The sequence below is a fragment of the Myotis lucifugus genome, unplaced genomic scaffold (assembly GCF_000147115.1).
Source record: "Myotis lucifugus unplaced genomic scaffold, Myoluc2.0 scaffold_41, whole genome shotgun sequence".
NCBI classification, from domain to species: domain Eukaryota; kingdom Metazoa; phylum Chordata; class Mammalia; order Chiroptera; family Vespertilionidae; genus Myotis; species Myotis lucifugus.
In genome coordinates this window covers 6,372,381-6,384,545 of record NW_005871089.1, presented here as the reverse complement: position 1 = coordinate 6,384,545, position 12,165 = coordinate 6,372,381, and the positions used below count along the sequence as shown (strand labels likewise).

Below are 12,165 nucleotides of genomic sequence, written 5' to 3'. Positions count from 1 at the left end.
AGCTTATGTTCATTCAGAGCCAAGGCCAGGTTCAGCTGACTATTGAGCTTTTGGACACAGAAGAGGAGAACTCAGATGACCCTGTAGAAGCAGAGGTATGACAAGTATATTGCAGAAGCTTTGCTGAGGGAGTGGTCATGTCCTGTGAGACTCCTCATTGATTGTCTTCTAGAAGGCCAAGACAGCCATAGGTCTGCTTAAGGGTCAGAACCTGATGCTCTTTAAAGAACAGATCATTTCAGCCATGTCTTCAGCTGAAGAGAAGGGCTATCTGGAGGTAGCTATTTGGGGTTGATGGCAGTCTTAGCTACTCTCAGTAAAGCCATCTCCTCTGAGGAAACCTCATGGTTGGCACCTTTCCTGTTTTTGTCCTAAAGTGTAAGAAACAACAAATGAAGTGGCATCTGCCCTGTTTCATCTTGATTTTTTGTGTCATGTTTACTTTTTATTGGGTTAGATGAAGCTAGGAGTTCTCAACCTCCACAGAGTAGACAGAGTGAGTTGGTTATCATACCTGGGTCTAACTGGTAATATTAATGAGGATGTAAGCCACATGTATGATGTTGGGGGAATATGGAAGGGAGACTGTTGTTTTGTGGGAATATTGGCTTATGGTTGCCAAATCATTAAATTTTTTTAAAGAGATGCCAGAAGTCCAGATTTTAATGTGAAAGATACTGATTTTTAAACATTTGCCACTAATATTTTATTTAACAAAAATGCTCTGTGAGGAAATAAGACTTGTGAATAAACCATCTGATACATATTTATGACTTCTGGTAACTTTTAAGTATCTGGGAGAAACTGGGTTTTGCTATCTAATGCAGTGACTTTCAACTGGTTTGCCACAAAAATTTCTAAAACATGCAATACCTACTTAGTTAGGAGCACTAACTTCTCCCTTTAGATTGTCAAATAAAAAAATGACAGCCAATATAATAATAGCTGTCTGGTGTGACTGAATCAAAATTATACCTAATTTTTTTTTTGTCATATTGGCAAAAAATACATTGGTGTGCCACAGAATTGTAATTTTTATTTTTTTATTTTAATCCTCACCTGAGGATATATATTTTTTTTTAGGGAGGGGGGATATAAAGAGAGCGAAACTTTGATGTCAGAAACATCGATTGGTTGCCTCCCATATGCACTGGATCGGGAAGTGAACCCACAACCTTTTGGTATACAGAATGATGCTCCAACCCACCCACCATGCCAGAGCATGTGCCACAGAATCTTGGTAATTAGTTTATGTGTGCCATGAATGAAAAAGGTTGAAAATAGCTGATCTAACAGACTTTCAAAGCTGTGTTTCAATACCAAGTAACAAGCATGTCATTATGGGAGCATATCTTTTTTATCTTGAAATTTTAGGAATTTTAGACATTTTAGTCATAAAATTTGCTGATGAGGGAGGATAGAGCTCAGGTTTTTGCTCTCTCCCCACTCCTGTTTTGTGTTTATAATCCTAGCGCTGGTCAGACTATGTGGAGCGATACATGAATTCTGATACTACCTCTCCTGAGCTTCGTGAGCATCTGGCACGGAAACCAGTATTTCTCCCAAGGTAAGTGAACCAACTCATGCATTGGCAGGATACACTTGTGCATAGTTAAGCAACAGAAAGTTAAATGTCTTTTCAGATTCTTGTTTTTCACTTACTCTATTCATTGTTCTTTCTGCTGAGGGCACTAATCAAGGTTTGTGTTGCTGTTAAAACAGAAGCTTACCTGGAGCTCGTGCCAAAGCATCAGAGAAGTGAGAGTCTTAGATAATCAGTGACAATTTACTTCCCTTATTACATCGGATGTGTAAAAGGACACAAAGCTAAATCAGCAAAGGGAAAGTCATCTGTGACAAAGTCAGAGAAAGCCAGGCAAAAGCTTCCCAGAATCCTCTTCCATTGGAGTCATACAGGACACTGAATTCCTCCAGCAATGAATTGTGACAATCTGTTTGAAATGCTGTCTACCAAGGAAACTCATTAGATTCTCTCTCAGTGCCATAGTTTTTTATTGGGAGCTAGTCATGTAGGCACCTCTGCCTAGCATGTACCAGAATTCCAGATTTCCAGAAGGAAAGCTACATTTTCAGCATAAGCCATATATTTTGAGCAAACAGCTTACATAGAGAGAGCCACTCTTATCATTTAGGGAATGGTGGAAACTCCCAAAATCCAATATCCCAAGGGACAACCTTGTAAGCAGGCCTCTCAAAGGATAGCAATCTTAGACCTGCTTTGTTAACTCTCTTCACAGAATCTTTTTTTTTTTTTTAAATATATTTTATTGATTTTTTACAGAGAGGAAGGGAGAGAGATAGAGAGCTAGAAACATCGATGAGAGAGAAACATTGATCAGCTGCCTCCTGCACATCTCCTACTGGGGATGTGCCTGCAACCCAGGTACATGCCCTTGACCGGAATCGAACCTGGGACCTTTCAGTCCGCAGGCCGATGCTCTATCCACTGAGCCAAACCGGTTTCGGCTTCACTGAATCTTTTTAATTCACCCTGCCCATATGTAGGCAGATTGTAATGCTGGTCCTCTATCTGAGGTTGAAGAAGAGTTTCAAAAGTAGAAAGTAGGCCGAGACCGGTTTGGCTCAGTGGATAGAGCGTCGGCCTGCGGACTGGAGGGTCCCAGGTTCGATTCCGGTCAAGGGCATGTACCTGGGTTGTGGGCGCATCCCCAGTGGGGGATGTGCAGGAGGCAGCTGGTCGATGTTTCTAACTCTCTATCTCTCTCCCTTCCTCTCTGTAAAAAATCAATAAAATATATTTAAAAAAAAAAAAAAAAGTAGAAAGTAGGCTTTGCTATAGTAGACGGGCTCTCTTCCTTCCCAAAATTAAAATCTTGCCAAAATTTGAATTGGAATCTCATGCTTTACATTTCCAGAAAGATGTTATCCCAGTACGGTAGGTCCTCGGGTTATGTCGGAGATCCGTTCCTATGGTGAGACATAACGCAATTTTCGCCATAAGTCGGAACCCACCTACATAAGCACCAATGTCACTCACAGGGAGCACATACACAGCAGTAATGAAGTGAAACAGTAAAAAAAAAAAAAATTTAAAGAAAGATAATTCCTGACCTTTACTTGTGGTAAATAAATAATAAAAAACATAAAGCACATATATACATACGTCGAGATGACGGAACTGTTTTTTTTAATACATAAATGGGAGATGGTGACGTAACCACAAAATGATGTACATCAAGTCCAACGTAACCCGAGGACTGTCTGTATTATAGGCAGGGAGAGATATAAATTGATACAATCATTCTGGGGTCAGAGCTGTTCATGTATGGGACCTTTACCGTAGAACTTTGGTTTCTAATAATTTGCCTTAATAGCTAAGGTTCTCAGTGTTTTTGGCTTTGAAACCTCTTCACTTTTAGAAATTGAGTACCTCCAAAAGCTTTTGTTTAGATGGATTATATCTAGTAACATTTACCACATTAGAAATTAAAACTGAGAATGTTTAAAAAGTTAATAAATTCATTTTAAAAACAATAATACTAAACATGTTATGTTATCAGAAATCTATATATATAAAAGGCTAAGTGACTGATTGACCGGCTGGCTGGCCGGTACATATGTCGTGCACTGGCAATTTAAAAATAAATGTTGACTCGCACTGGCGCGATACATATAAAGCTCTCACTGGCGCCAATCACATGTGACACCATAATGTATCTGAAGACCAACTATTGGCACAATGTACCTCTGACGCTGAAAGAAAGCGATGTCGTTGACTGAATATGTCTGAAGACCAGCTATTGGCACAACGTGCCTCTGAAGCCGAAAGAAAGCAACGTTGTCGACAGAATATTGTTTACTAATGAAGTTATATATTCTTCTCATATACATTTTACTGATTTTTTTCATCTCTGACACTTCTATTATAGAGAAAGGGTGAATGGCGATATTAAAATATTTTGTATTTTAATTTTATAGTACTATATTATATACTAGAGGCCCAGTGCATGAATTTGTGCATGGGTGGGGTCCCTCAGGGTGGCCTGCGGGATTGGGTCGAAACCGGCAGTCCAACGCCGCCTGCCACTCCTGCCTGCTGCTCCCGCTCATCCCGGCCCCACTGCTCCTGCCACGGGCTTGCGTCCAGTCAGTCCCGATCAGGAGAGGCTCTGGTGGCCACAGCAGCGCTTACCAGCTGTGAGCCCTGCATCTGGTGCCCATCCCAAAGGGGGGTGTGGGGGGATGGGATGCGATCAGCCCTCCGGGCAGGCAGTGGTACGCCCTTGCAGGCCAGGATCCGGATAGATCCCGTTGACATTCATGCCAGTTGTTGGGAGCCACCTAGCGACCACTTTTATATCATTTCTTCCTGCGGAGTGTCTAGGGAGGGGAAGCAGCCGTGGTGCCTGAGGCCAACTTTAGGAGGCTGGCGGTGCTGTAGGGATTGTGCTAGCAGTGCGGTCCGTCAGTGCGTGGCCCGTTCTCTGAAGATTGGACCTGCAGGACTACTGAGGGAGTGAGTGGCTGCCACCAGGCTGGTGAGCCGCCAGAACGGGTCGGTCAGATGAGTAGCACTCCCACTGTGGGAGCGCACTGACCACAAGGAGGCAGCTCCTGCATTGAGCTTATGCCCCCTGGTGGTGAGTGTGCGTCATAGCAACCAGTCATTCAGTCGCTTAGGCTTTTATATATGTAGATAGTATTTTGACATGTAATTTTTTGCAGTAATGTAATTATCGCATGAATCCTTCTTCTAATTAATTTCCTTTCAATGTGCACAAATCCGTGCACCGAGCCAGTAGTGATTTTATAATAAAAAGCTCTTCCAAACAAAAATAAGTGAAAGAGTGGCATTGCATTACATTTTTGCAAAATTTTTTTATGCCTGGCTTAATAGAAGAACAGCTGGATTCTTAGATCTGCTTCTGTATTCAATTTGTTGCACTATGTTGTTTGGTTGAAATATGCAAAGAAAATCTGGCCTTACTCAAATTTGTATTCTTTGATATGACAACAAAGCTCTTTAAGTAGTAGTTTCTTAAAGGTTAGTTACAATATCAATGAAAGTACCAATGATCTTTTCATACAGTTATGCCAAACCATTGGTTTATTTTGTAGTTTGATTCTTTTTCATGCATTATATTATAATTTCATGCAATTGGTTATTTGGAAAATCATAATTCACTAAGTTATGCAGACTTACCAGATGTTTACACATTTTCATTTTACAATATTAAAAAAAAACACATTTTTTAATTAAATCTTTATTGTTCAGATTATTACAGTTGTTCCTCGTTTTTCCCCCCATAGCTCCCCTCCACCCGGTTCCCACCCCACCCTCCGCCCTTACCCCCCCCCCCACTGTTCTCATCCATAGGTGTAAGATTTTTGTCCAATCTCTTCCAGCACCCCCCACACCCCTTTCCCCCTGAGAATTGTCAGTCCACTCCCTTTCTATGCCTCTGATTCTATTATATTCACCAGTTTAGTCTGTTCATCAGATTATTTATTCACTTGATTTTTAGATTTACTTGTTGATAGATGTGTATTTGTTGTTCATAATTTGTATCTTTACCTTTTTCTTCTTTTTCCTCTTCTTAAAGGATACCTTTCAGCATTTCATATAATACTGGTTTGGTGGTGATGAACTCCTTTAGCTTTTTCTTATCTGTGAAGCTCTTTATCTGACCTTCAATTCTGAATGATAGCTTTGCTGGGTAAAGTAATCTTGGTTGTAGGTTCTTGGTATTCATCACTTTGAATATTTCTTGCCACTCCCTTCTGGCCTGCATAGTTTCTATTGAGAAATCAGCTGACAGTCTTATGGGTACTCCCATGTATGTAACTGACTGTTTTTCTCTTGCTGCTTTTAAGATTCTTTCTTTGTCTTTTGCTCTTGGCATTTTAATTCTGATGTGTCTTGGTGTGGTCCTCTTTGGGTTCCTTTTGTTTGGGGTTCTCTGCGCTTCCTGGACTTGTAAGTCTATTTCTTTCACCAGGTAGGGGAAGTTTTCTGTCATTATTTCTTCAAATAGGTTTTCAATATCTTGCTCTCTCTCTTCTTCTGGCACCCCCATAATTCGGATGTTGGTACGCTTGAAGTTGTCCCAGAGGCTCCTTACACCATCTTCATATTTTTGGATTTGTTTTTCTTTTTGCTTTTCCGGTTGGGTGTTTTTTGCTTCTTCATATTTCAAATCTTTGACTTGATTCTTGCGATCCTCTGGTCTGCTGTTGGGAGTCTGTATAATCTTTATTTCAGTCAGTGTATGCTTAATTTCTAGTTGGTACTTTATTACAACATCGAGGGTCTCACTAGATTTCTTGAGGGTTTCATTAAGTTTATCGGCGGTTTCTAGAAAATTCTTGAAAAACCTTAGAAGTGTGGTTTTGAAATCTATATCCAGTAGTTTGCTTTCCTCCATTTCTGTCATTTGTGACCTGTTTCTTTGTCTCCGCATTTCTTATGCTTCCCTGTGTTGATAGAGTGGCTTTCTGTGCTAGGTGTCCTATAGGGCCCAGTGGCTCAGCCTCCCCAATTACCGAAGGTGGACACTCTTGGTGCACCCCTTTGTGGGCTTTGTGCACAGTCTTGTTGTAGTTAAGCCTTGATTGTTGTAGGTATCACTGGGAGGAATTGACCTCCAGGCAAATTGGCTGTGAGAATCAGCTGTGTCTACGGTGGGAGAACTTCTGTGCTGGAGACACCCTTCTGGGGCAAGACTTGCTTCAGTGGGGCTTTGGTGCTCACTGAGTCTGCCCCCTGAGTGTGTCCCTTATGGATATGAGGAGTTGTAATCTGGATTGTCCCATTCTGACCACTGGGTACACTGGCTCTTGGATCTCTAAGGAGGTGCTAATTTAGTCTCTGCCTGAGGCTACCCAGCAGGAGCTATAGAGAGATTTGCAGATTCCTCTTCTTTGTTTGGGGTTTGGAGGTGCCCAGATGAGGCCCAGCTGTGAAGTATTGCAAGCTGCTGTGGGGCCTTGGGCCTTCTTTTGGATGTTCTGGGTCTCTCTGACCCAGCTGCAGTTTGTTAGGTAATTTTAAATTGCAAAGGGCCAGGTCATTCATATGCAAAAGCCTCTGCACACAGCTTGGGTGGGACGGGGTCTCAGGGAATCAACAGGGCGGAGCAAACAGCTATGGCTGCTCCTCAGCCCTGCCCTAAGAGGCCCCAGGTCTCAGTGTCCCGCAGTAATCGCTGCAAGCACCTCTGAGAGAAAACCGCCCTCGAGTTCCGCCCAATGCCAGACAGTCCAGTTTCTCCCATATGAGTCTGGGTCCCCAGAGACTCGTCCGGAACTGGAGTTCAGAGCAGTCGGGAGCTTGAGACTCCCTCCGGATTGAAAAAGATAGCTGTGTCCTCAGTTGCCTGCCCTTTCCGCATGCACCTCCGTCTGCACTTACTTCTGCACCTCCTCTGAGTCTCAGTGTGCTTTTCTCTTTCCTTCTAGTTGTAGAATTTCCATTCAGCCAGCCTTCCTGTGGTTCTGGATGATGTCCGTTTTGTCTTTTAGTTTGTCTTTTAGTCCGTTTTGTCTTGAAGTGGTTGTGTGAGGCAGCAATTTCCAGTGTTTACCTATGCCGCCATCTTGGTTTCTCCCCAAAACCACATTTATTAATATTGCCATTGACCTCATCAAATACATCTATAATAATAAAAGCATAATATGCTAATTAGACTAGACGACCTTCCAGATGAAGCCGGGGCTGCGAGGGAAGCCCTGGTCCCGGGTGCCTGCTGGTGGCTGGAGGGAAGCCCAGGTCCCGGGTGCCAGAGGGAAGCCGGTGCCAGCATCCCAGGGAAGGAAGGCCTACTCTTGCACGAATTTTGTGCATCGGGCCTCTAGTCTTTAAATAATGGGAAGCTTTCAGTTCGTGGTGGCAAGCCCCAGTTTACCAGAATTCAAAGTTTTCCTTGAAAACTTAAATCTTATTGACAACAAATATATGTAGTAGTTTTCCTTGAAATGCCAGGCTCCCTTGTTCATTTTTGAGAAAAAAATGTGCTATATATCTTATACTGACTAGTCAGTCCTTTCAGGTAAAATTGGTGATCCATTTGCAACTCAGCAGAGCTCAAATGCCTTTCTTCAAAGATTTCATTGTAATTCAGAACACGAAGGTGTTTCTTGTGTAGTTCCCATTTTACCTACAGTATATTAAAATGATGTGAATTGAGGGGCTGGGATTTAATTTTAAAATGTTACTTCTGCCCCCCGTTGATGAGACTAAGTGGTTGAGCGTCAACCCAGGAACTAGGAGGTCACGATTAGATTTTGAGTCAGGGCACATGCAGGGTTGCGGGGCTCCATCCCTTTTAGGAGGCTTGCAGGAGGCAGCCAATTGATGATTCTCTCTCATCATGAATGTTTCTATCTCTCTCTCCCTTCCTCTCTGAAATCAATAAAAACATATTTTTAAAAAGTTACTTTTCATTAGGGCATTCTTAAGTGAAGCCATCTTTCTTTTTAATTGCCAGTGCATGGCCAGAGAAGAATGCAAAGATTTTCAAGAATAGTTTGCTGCCACTGCGAGGCCAAATATTAATGCAGTAAAGGGGGGGGGGGGGTTGGCGCACATAATGTTTTGGTATTATTATGAAAATAGCTTTGATCTTACAGACCTATTGAAAAGAGTTTGGGTCCTTGGATCAAAAACTTGCTGCCCTACAGAGATACATGTATACAGAGATACTCACTGAAACAGTACTTTTAATAAAGTATTGGAAATAATGTAATTGCCTAGTTAACAATCTTTTTTTGCCTATTGTTGGAGAGAATTAAACTCTATCTACCTATTAAGGCACCCATTGATGTTAATCTCTTTTCCTGGGTATGTATAAGAGTATTAGTTATGTGCCATCTTTGGAATAATTGAGAAAATAGGCATTTAAATAATTTTCTGTGCTCTGTGGTTCAGAAAAGGAACCCCTGATTGATTTCTGTTAAGGAATGGTAAATTGAGGCACATTTCCTCTGCAGCCATTGAAGAGAATGAGACAATTCTATATGTAGTGAAATAAAATCTTCATGAGAGTCAGTGAAAAGTTGAGAACAATAGAATAGTATTTATAGTGTGATCCTATTTTGTCTTGAACACATTCCAAAAGCAGAATCATAGCAAGTGATTACATATGTTATTTCAGGGAGACCTAGAAGATTTCAAAGCAAAACTGCTGACAGAGGTTATCTCTGCCAAGGCAAGCGGGATTTTTGAAGAATTAGGGGTAGGAGGTGGTTGAAGATTTCTGCTTTTCTGTTTATCCCTGCAGCTGAAAATGTTTTTTTTACAATGAAATCATTGGACATTTTTTATATGTATGTAACTAAAATTGTGATGAGTTCTGTGAAGGCACATAATAAGGAAAACTCTAGGGGGAGTCATGGAAATCTGTCTGGACCAGCTCTCATCATTCATGGCTTTCTGCTTTGTAGGAACCTGCGGCGGATCCGGAAGTGTCAGCGTGGTCGAGAACAGCAAGAAAAGGAAGGGAAGGAAGGAAACAGCAAGAAGAGCATGGAGAATGTGGATAGCCTGGATAAACTGGAGTGTAGGTTCAAGCTGAACTCCTACAAGATGGTGTATGTGATCAAGTCCGAGGACTACATGTATCGGAGGACTGCCTTGCTCCGGGCTCATCAGGTGAGAACCTCTCCCCAGCCAGGACCAGCCTAACCCAGAGGCTGCTGGTTTTTCCTCTTCCTTTATGAACACCTCTACTTGGATTTAAGAATTGAGTAAACTGGTGTATTAGGTTGTTGAGGATGCTGTAACAAAATACCACACAAACTGTGTGACTTAAACAACAGAAATTTATTGTCTCAGAGTTCTGAAAGCTCGAAGTTCAAGTTAAAAGTGTTGGCAGAGTAGGTTCGAACCTTCTGAGGGCTGTGAGGGAGAATGTTTTAGCTGGCACCCTTTGATATTTCTTGGTTTGTAGATATCTGCCTTCATCTTCACATGGCATTCTCCCTGTGTGCGTGTGTGTGTCCAAATTTTCCTCCACAGTCATATTGCATTATGGGTCACCCTGCTAACAGTATGACCTCATATTAACTAATTATAACTGCAACAACCTTATTTCCAAATTAGGTCACATTCTGAGGTACTGAGGGTTAGGACTGGAACATGAATTTGGAGGTAGGGCACAAATCAACCCATAACAGCTGGTGGCATTTCCATTGAAGCTATTCCCAGCATTTACTTTCAAGTGGTAGTGCTTATATGAAGGCTACCCATTTACATGTGCTACTTCAGTAGTGAAAGCTCCTGGTACACTTATGTACCAGGTATTGAACCATGCCGTGGGACTACAGCCATGAAGTAGAGTATATAAGGAAGGCAGTGTGATATTCACTATCAAGGAAAGAAACTAGGTGAAGTGACCAAGGATAAGTGATGTGCCCAGCTTTTGTGGGAGAGATCTCTCTAAGGAGGTGAAGCTTAAGACCTGAACAGTGACAAGGATCCAGCTCGGTGAAGAGTTGGGGTTTGATAATTTCTAGGCAAAGGAAGCGAGTCCAAGGCTGAGAGGGAGGAATATGTGAAAAACTAAAACCATCAGTATGGCTTGAGCCATAAGGAAAGTGGGATGTGTGAAGTTGGAAGGGTAATAGAGGCCACATTGCTCAGTCTTATAGGCCATGGTTTGGATTTTGTTTGAGGTGCATTGGGATGTTGAATGTGGGCACAAAGTTGGAAGAGCAGAGACCACACAAAAGGACTGCTGTTGTCCAAATGAGATGTGATGGTGACCTGGACTAGCAGAAAGGTGTCAGTGGAATTATAAGAATTAAACAGACTGGAGATATAATTGTCAGACAGTAATGATTAGATTTTCATTTGAGGTAAGAGAAAGGAGAACATCAAGGATGATGCCTGGTGGTTTTTGTTATTTGGTTTTGTTTGTTTTGCTTGAGTAAGTGGGAAGTTTAGGGATATATTTGTTATTAAGAAGAGATTACCATTTTTGAGGGGCAGCTCAAGCATTTTGTTTTGAACTGCTTAAGTTTGATAGGACAATAAAACATTCAAGTAGGAGATCTGGGTGAACAGTTTAATATACTTATCTCATGGTACTGTGTGTTGTATATCTGTGTCTCTGATTCAAATTATTTGGAGAGCTGGGCCTAATTTATCCTTTTCTCCTATTCTGTCTTTTACGTGAGCACCGATAAATATTTACAGGATGCATAGATAGGAACCTGAACCTCCACTGGAGATCCACTATGCTTAGTACTCTGCTGGACGGGGTGGGGGTAATACCGTGGGGGAGAATGGGTTTTAAGCCCTTTAAGCCTCATGTTTTGTGTGTGTGTGTGTGTGTGTGTTTTAATATATTTTATTGATTTTTTTACAGAGAGAAAGGGAGAAAGGGAGAGAGAGTTAGAAACATCAATGAGAGAGAAACATCGATCAGCTGCCTCCTGCACACTCCCCACTGGGTATGTGCCCGCAACCAAGGTACATGCCCTTGACCGGAATCGAACCTGGGACCCTTGAGTCCACAGGCCAACGCTCTATCCACTGAGCCAAACCGGTTAGGGAAAGCCTCATGTTTTTTAGAAGTGGTTTGCCATGGTGCTGATAGAAATAACCTGTCCAACTTGGGGGTATATTAGAATCAACTGGTCCCTGGCTCAGTGGTTAAAGTGTCGGACTGAGGACTGAAGGGTCATTGGTTCAGTTCTGGTCAAGGGGCACATACAGGCATGTACCTCGGTTGCAGGCTCCATCCCTGGCCATGGTCGGGCCCGTGCAGGAGGCAACCAATTTATGTGGTCTCTCTCACATTGATGTTTCTATCTCTCTGTCTCTCCCCCTCCCTTCCACTCTCTAAAAAATCAATGGAAAAATATTCTCAGGTGAGGATTATTAAAAAAAATAAAAATTAGAATCAGGTGGGTTGCTGATGTTAAAATGTAGATTGGTAGAAACAAGGAAATCTGTATTTTTATCAAATTCCCCTGGTGATTCTAATGAATGCTAAAATTGAGAAACACTGAGCTTGTTTTGCCCAGAACCTATGTTGGCATTTCTTTGGTGGCTCAATGGGTTCCAACTCCTTACATGCTCTATGTTCTTAACCTCTTTCAGTTCTCTTCTGAAAACATAGATTCCTGCTTTTGTGTGCGTTTTTTCCCCCACTAACCAGTGGTATCAGAAACTTGAGGCCA

At 42.0% G+C, this 12,165-nt stretch overlaps 1 protein-coding gene across 9 annotated transcripts in view; it reads left to right on the top strand.

The window, feature by feature from the left end:
* SIN3A (SIN3 transcription regulator family member A) overlaps positions 1–12,165 on the top strand; it is an 81,880-nt gene that overhangs the window by 67,717 nt on the left and 1,998 nt on the right. For 8 of the 9 annotated variants that reach the window (XM_014455062.2, XM_006087900.3, XM_023753133.1 and 5 more), the window contains 3 exons: positions 3–95; positions 1,473–1,567; positions 9,424–9,631. In XM_014455062.2, coding sequence (XP_014310548.1) covers positions 3–95; positions 1,473–1,567; positions 9,424–9,631 — 396 coding nt within the window. The remainder of the gene's footprint in view (positions 1–2; positions 96–1,472; positions 1,568–9,423; positions 9,632–12,165) is intronic. The other variant, XM_014455065.2, reaches the window with a different exon arrangement.